The sequence below is a fragment of the Ochotona curzoniae genome, unplaced genomic scaffold, assembly GCF_017591425.1.
Source record: "Ochotona curzoniae isolate NIBS_2020 unplaced genomic scaffold, NIBS_Ocur_1.0 contig_899, whole genome shotgun sequence".
Taxonomy (NCBI): domain Eukaryota; kingdom Metazoa; phylum Chordata; class Mammalia; order Lagomorpha; family Ochotonidae; genus Ochotona; species Ochotona curzoniae.
Genome location: NW_024466605.1, coordinates 2,186,383 through 2,193,394, shown reverse-complemented (window position 1 = coordinate 2,193,394; position 7,012 = coordinate 2,186,383). Strand labels below are relative to the sequence as shown.

Below are 7,012 nucleotides of genomic sequence, written 5' to 3'. Positions count from 1 at the left end.
CGAAGGCTGACCCAGTTCTTTGGAATGCTGCATCGGGAAGAAGCTCCTGGCTCCTGGCTTCAGATTGGTTCAGCTATGGTCGTTGCTGCCACTTAGGGAGTGAACAGAAGACCTTTCTCTCTATTTCTCTTTCTCTCCATAAATCAGATTGGCCTTTCATTCCCCAAATGGCCACAATGACCAGAGCTGAGCTGAGATGATCTGAAGCCAAGAGCCAGGAGCTTCTGGGTCTCTCACTTGAGTTCAGGGTCCCAAGGACTTAGGCCGTCCTCTGCTACTTTCCAAGGTGTGTTAGCAGGGAGCTGGATGGGAAGTAGACAGCCAGGACACAAAGCAGTGCCCATATGGGATGCTGATGCTGTATGTGGAGAATTAGACTGTGCAACCACTGCACCAGCCCCTTTAGATTGTACATTTTTAAAGGTTTATTTATTTATTTATTTATTTATTTATTTATTACCTTTAAGAGAGAGGGAGAGATGGGGAGAGAGAGAAAGAGAAGAAAAGAAAAAAATAAAGGAGAGAAGTGAGAAACAGAGATCTTTCATCTGCTAGTTCATTGACATGGACATAATAACCAGGGATTAGACCAGGCCAAGCCAGCAGCCAAGAATGTCATCCTTGTCTCCCGCATAGGGGTGGGGGGCCCAAGCACTGGGGCCATCCTTTGCTGCTCTCCCAGGTGTGTTAGCAAGGAGCTGGATGGGAAGTGGAGCCACTGGGACTCGAACTGGCACTCACATGGGATGCTGGCATTGAAAGGCTTAACTCACTGCACCATGATGCTAGACCAGATTTTAAAATTTGTTTCAATTTCATGTTGTTTTCAAAGGCAGGGAGAGAGTGAGAATTTTTATCCACTGATTCATTCCTCAGTACCCATGACACACAGGAGTGATCCAGGTTGAAGCCTGGAGCCTGGAACTCCGTCCAGCTCTGCCGTGTAAGTCGCAGGAATCCAAGCTCTCTGGCCCTCACCTGCTGCCTCCCTGGGTGCTCAACAACAGGACGCTGGATGGGAAGGGAAGAAGCAGGAATTTAGACAAGGTACTTGGCTGTGGGATGCAGGCATCCTAGCAGTGCGACCTGAGCTCTGTGCCACACCTCCCGCCCCCACATCCATTTTTTAATTTAGAGCAGCTGCTGCTTACCCCTGAGACCACACTGAAGACAATGAGAACAATGAAGAAAGTTCTAGATTATTCTGCTTCTAAAGTACTCCAGCACAAATCTATATATTACTCAATTGCCTTCTCTAACTGTCCAGCTGTGGGGTGTGTGTGCAGCAGAGAAGACGAGACAAAACAAACAATAAAGCAGAAGTTTTTAAAAGGCCAAATGGGGACAAAGTTGGAAATGCACAGAATTCCACTTTCAGCCAGTGGTTCTGCTGTAACCCAAGTTACATCTGCAGCTCACAACATGGGAATCCACAATTTCTGAAGGAATAGTATTAAGTCTCTGTATAAAAATTCTGCACATCATCCCATCAGCACCCAAGTAGCCTTTTTTTTTTTTAAAAGAATGTATTTTTATTGGAAAGTCAGATTTATAGAGAGAAAGATCGGCCAAGAGCTGGTCCGAAGCCAGGAGCCAGGAGCTTCTTCCAGGTCTCCCACACAGGTGCGGGGGGCCCAAGGACTGGGGCTGTCTTGTAAAGTCCTTTGGAAAGTGCCCTGGATCCAGGCAGAAGAGACTTCCTGGTTGCACGTGCAGCGAGCAAGTGGGCGCCACGGCGAGCTGCAGCCAGGAGGCGTGGTCCCTTCCCGGCCGTTCTCTTGCAGCCCGGATCCTGGGCTGTGGGATTCACTGTGGCTTAGCCATGAGTGCAGAGGCCTGAGCCGCCGCCTGGGGTTCCCGGCGGTAGGAAACACCGGTGCCTTTGATATTGACATCCTGCTGGCGCGCGAGCTCTTTGAACTCACTTTGATAGTCGGTAATTAGGAGCTCGGTGTACCCCGAGGAGAAGCCGCCACGGCCGCCCCTGCCTTCTCTCTTCTCTCTCTCTCCCTCCCGCTTCTTGAGCCCGCGTTTTGAACTATCGATCAAACAGATTCGGAGGGATTTGTTGCAGCCTGTGTGGAGGTCAGAAGGAAGGAAATGGGGGGTGCAGGGACGAGAATGACGGGGGTGGGGCGCTTTCTGTTATAAGGAGCCGACCCGAGGGGCACCAGGGTGTGCGAGGAGGCGCAGGCGAAGGTGTAGGTGCAGGCGGTGGGCTGTGTCCCGGCGTTGGGACAGAGCACGGCAGGGAGCATGGTGGCTCTGGTCCTGCTAGGGCTCAGCTGGCTCTGCACACCACTGGGAGCTCTGGTGCTGGACTTCAACGATATCAGAAGCTCCGCCGACGGGCAGGGGGCGCGCCAGGTAAGGCAGCAGTGGCCGGGGTAGCCGGGCGACGCCGGGAGGGCAGCGGGTTCTGGTGCTGGCATCCTATTTTCTCCCGGTTACAGACTCAGGGACCCAAAGTCACTCCCCTCAGGCCATACAGCCTGGACCCTGGGGAAGTCCAGAGGAAACTCTCATGGAATAAGTTTATTTTGGTGCAAGAATGACACTCATGCCCATGAACGGATTTTCAAAAAGCTCATGAAAAATGATTTTTTTCAAAAAACATGCACCAAATTGATCATATTTTAAAATTAATTTTATTTATGTGAAAGGCAGCCTGACCAAGAGGGAGAAACAGAGGGGAGAGAGAGAGGTGCTATTTCTGCTTGTTTACTCCACAAATGCCCACAGAGGCTGCAGCCAGGAGCCAGGAACTCCACTCCATGTGGGTCTCTTAGCTAGGTGACAAGAACACAAGAACTTGGCCATTGTCTGTGGTCTGCCAAGTGTGTCCGCAGGAAGCTGGCTTGGAAACCACATAGCTGGGTCTACGCTGATAGGGATGCGGGTGTCCCAAGTGGCACCTGAACTCACACTGTCACAACACCTGTCCCAAACCCATGTTTATAACCTGCAGAAAAGTAGCCTTGTATATTATGGATGCTACAGATAGTATCTGTTATCTACAAAGAAAGCATCAGCTGCAGAAGCCAGCTGATCTTGCTTTTTCTTCACTTCACTGCAAATCAAGTCAGCTGGCTCATTTAGGGAAGGCTTATGGAGACAAGTGGGTACCCAGTGCCAGATGCAGTAAGAAAATCCAATGGGGAAGTCACAGACACGAGGATCCTGTTCAACTGAACTGGAAATCTCAGCATGCTCCATGAGACACACACAGAGACAAACTGCCCTCCTGTACTCACCCAACTAGGACGGTAGAATCCTGAGTTTGACCCACCCCTTCCAGTGCCTTATATCCCCTGTGTGGGGGCACTGCTTTGTCACCTTCCATGTGTTACTGTGACTCAGCCCTGCCTCCTGCCCTGAATTCAATAGCATCTTGCCATCCTGTCAGGTGGCCCCAGCTCATGCAGCCCTTTCCTTCCACAGGGCTCACAGTGCCTATCTGACAAGGACTGTGGTTCCAGAAAGTTCTGCCTCCAGCCACGTGATGAGAAGCCTTTCTGTGCCATGTGTCGGGGGCTGCGGAAGAGGTGCCAGCGAACCACCATGTGCTGCCCAGGGATGCTCTGTGTGAACGGTAAGGTCATGGCCCCTGCCGGCTACTGGGCTCCACCTAGTAGAACATGCCAAGACTGATCCTCTCCCGTGGACCCAGACTGCCTTTTCTTGGTGACTCCTTGGCCACAGTGCTTGTTGGGGAATTGGAGACAATGCTTTTGAAGGGAGGATTTATGTTCCAATCATTTGGGATCATTTAAACTCTCCCCCTCCTTTTTATAAAATTGGGTTGTGTTAATTATCTAGCTGCCTTCTTTGCCACCTGTGAGTATATAAACAGCCGGTGTAGTCCTAGGAATGATGCCCAGAGGGGCACTAACAAAATGTACAACCATGAACATGGCTGATGCTGAAGGGTTTTTTTTAAACTCTGTCCCACCTGGCGGTCCTACAGATGTTTGTACCACAGCACAAGATGTGGCCACCGGACTGGAAAGACAAGCCGAGGACCAGGGCGGCACAGATACAAGAGGGGCGACAGAGCATCCGATCGCCGAGAGCCAGCCCAAAAGGAAATCTAACATTAAGAGATCGCAGGGCGGCAAGGGTGAGTACAGCCTCCTGAGCAGGTCATGCTGGGTCCAAGGAAACCATTGGTCACTCTCAGACTAGGCATGAGGCCTCTTGAGTTCAGAGACACAAGGAACACGGCCTGCTGGTCATCCCTTCTCAGGGGAAGCCTCATGGGGCAGTAGCATATGGTAGCCAGAAGGCCAGGAAGAAAAGGAAGAGCCACTTCCTAGGTCTGGTCAGCAGGGAAAGCTTAGTTCACTGTGTGCCCTCACACACTACATATAGTCCATAAAAATTCTAGTCCATGTTACAAAATAGACCTGGGAACAGAAGGGTAGCTTTTCAGCCTATGTGAGATACAAGGTCACTAGGGTGCAGCTATATGTTTATCAACAAACATTGCAATGTCGGATTCTAGTCCAGGCCATTCTGCCGCCCCATGACAGAACAGCCTTTACACCAGTGTACGTCCCACTTAGTACGACATTGTTACTCATTTTGTTTCTCAAGGCTGGAAATTGCACGTTTCCCTGATGAATGAGTTAATTTTATAAAACAGAGTCCTCATAGGAAGGGCTGGAATTTTCACTTCATCATGGCTTCCAGCATGAGGTCCAGCTTTGACACCTGGTCCTGTTCCCATTTTTCTCTTGTAGCTATCAGCCCTAGATACCGAACCGCCCCCCAGCAGTAGCAGCCCCACTGCTCAGCAGTCCCCACTCTTTGCTCAAGCCCACATGTTATCTTTTCACAGGACAAGAAGGTGAGAGTTGCCTCAGAACTTCTGACTGTGGGCCTGGCCTCTGCTGTGCCCGCCATTTTTGGACTAAGATTTGCAAACCTGTCCTGCAGGAGGGGCAGGTCTGCTCAAGGAGGGGGCAGAAAGAGACTGGTCAGGCACCAGAGATCTTCCAGCGCTGCGACTGCGGCCCTGGACTGTCGTGTCAAAGCCAGGCGGCCGGCCGGCGACAGCACACACGGTTAAGAGTGTGCCAGAAACACAGGTAGCAAGCTGCAATTACTCTGCAACATAGCAGGGTCCTCGGGGCTTCAAGTGGTATCCTGGACACTAATGCACAAGTGTCTTCCATGACCAGCCCTCCAGCAAGATACAGTTGGAAAAGACTGTCAAGAGTGGAAATGGCCTACACTCTTTGTCTATTTCTCCACAATACTGATGTGGGTCTAGAAACAAAAGTTTCTAATTCTGATGTAGTGACTCAGTGAGTTCAAATAAATCGTGTAAAAACAAACTGAAATTGTATATATTTAAGGTATACAGTATGATGTTCTGACATACACAAGCTGATGAACAACCTGCAAACGAACCTTTAGGAAGTGTCTGGTGAAAGGCTGGTATCTGACAGTGTCTTAAGGAAAAATAAACAGATGGTATGTGAAGTTAAAAGGAAATGAATTCTTGTAACTTAATAGGGGCTAATGATAAATACTACATTTATCCTTTAAAACTCTATTGTTAAAATCATTGTTTGAAAAAAAAACACTATTGTTTATTTACCCCTCATGTCTCAGAAGGGAAAGATATTTCACTACAAAACAATTTTGTTATTAAAGAACCAGGGACCAGAGCCGTGATGTTGTAGGCTAAGTCTCTGCCTGCAGTGCTGGCAGCTCATATGGCCACTGGTTCGAGTTCAAGCTGTTCTACTTATCAGCTCTCTGCTTCTGGCCTGGAAAAGCACTGGCATATGGCCCTGGTACTTGGGCCCTGCACCCTCATGGGAGACTCAGAAGCTCCTAGTTCCTGATTGGCTTAGCTCTGGCCATTGGGGAGTGAACCAACTGATGGAAGACCTCTCTCTGTAAATCTGCCTTTCAAATAAAAATGATTTTTTTTAAAAAAAGGGATTCAAATGTAGTAATATCTTTGTAGTAATTGCCTTTGACAATCAGATAGCATTTTCACACATTTGGTTTTCAGTAGCTGTATTTACTACCTGATAACTTCGATTTATAGAAAGGCAGAACAGGAGAGACAGAGAGAGAGCTCCCATCCACTAGTTCGCTCCTCAAATGGCTGCAACAACCAAGGTTTGGCCAAGCCAAAGCTGGGAGCCAGGAACCCCACACTGGTACCCTGTACCCTGGGTAACTAGGATCCAAGCACTGTGGTGACCATCCACTGTCTTCCCAGACAGATTAGTAGGGAGCTGGATCTGGTTGGAATAGCTAGGACTAAACCAGCACTCCAACCCGGGATGCCAACACTGAAAGTAGTGGCTTAACTCACTGAGCCACAACGTTGTCCCCTTGATAATGTTTTTAAAAAAGATTTATATATTTATTTGGAAATCAGAGTTACACACTATTTGCTGGCTTGTCTCCCAAATGGCGATAATAGCTGAGGAAGGCCCGACTGAAGCCAGGGTCCTGAGGTTCCATCCGGGTCTTTCCTGTGCATGTAAAGGGCTCAAGCACTGGGGTCACCTTCTGCTGCCTTTCCAGGCATATGAGCAGCAATCTGAATTGGAAATGGAACAGCTGGGACATGGAGCAGCACTCACATGGGATGTTAGTTTGTCAGGCAGCAACTTAACTCACTGCATGACAACTCTGTGATCATTTGTACTTAATCCTCACTTTGGAGGGAAAGCCAGGCAGAAAAAAATGTAAGTTTTGTTTGAAATCTAAGAAGCTCTATTTGTGTACAATAGAAGTTGGTTTTAAGAGAGCTCTTGCTTCAAATTTCATTTAGGAGCTAAACCATTCCCTGTTGTTTAAGTTATAAATATGTTTTACAAAACTGACTTTAGGCTAAAGAAAACATTAAATTTATGAAGACTCCTAGTTTCTTAAAAAAATCTTGAACCGTCTTCTAGAAGAAACCAGCCTCTGAGGTGCCTTGACTGAGCAGTTCCTATCAGCAAAGGAAAGAAGATGGTCATGTGATATCCAGCACATAAAT

General features: G+C 48.4%; 1 protein-coding gene across 1 annotated transcript; it reads left to right on the top strand.

Annotated features, from left to right (window-relative positions):
* Positions 1 to 2,256: 2,256 nt before the first annotated feature.
* On the top strand, positions 2,257 to 5,094 carry DKK4 (dickkopf WNT signaling pathway inhibitor 4). The gene is made up of 4 exons (XM_040994239.1): positions 2,257 to 2,367; positions 3,442 to 3,592; positions 3,968 to 4,120; positions 4,841 to 5,094. Exons 1-4 carry the CDS (start codon positions 2,257 to 2,259, stop codon positions 5,092 to 5,094), a joined length of 669 nt encoding a protein of 222 aa, XP_040850173.1.
* The last annotated feature ends 1,918 nt before the right edge of the window (positions 5,095 to 7,012 follow it).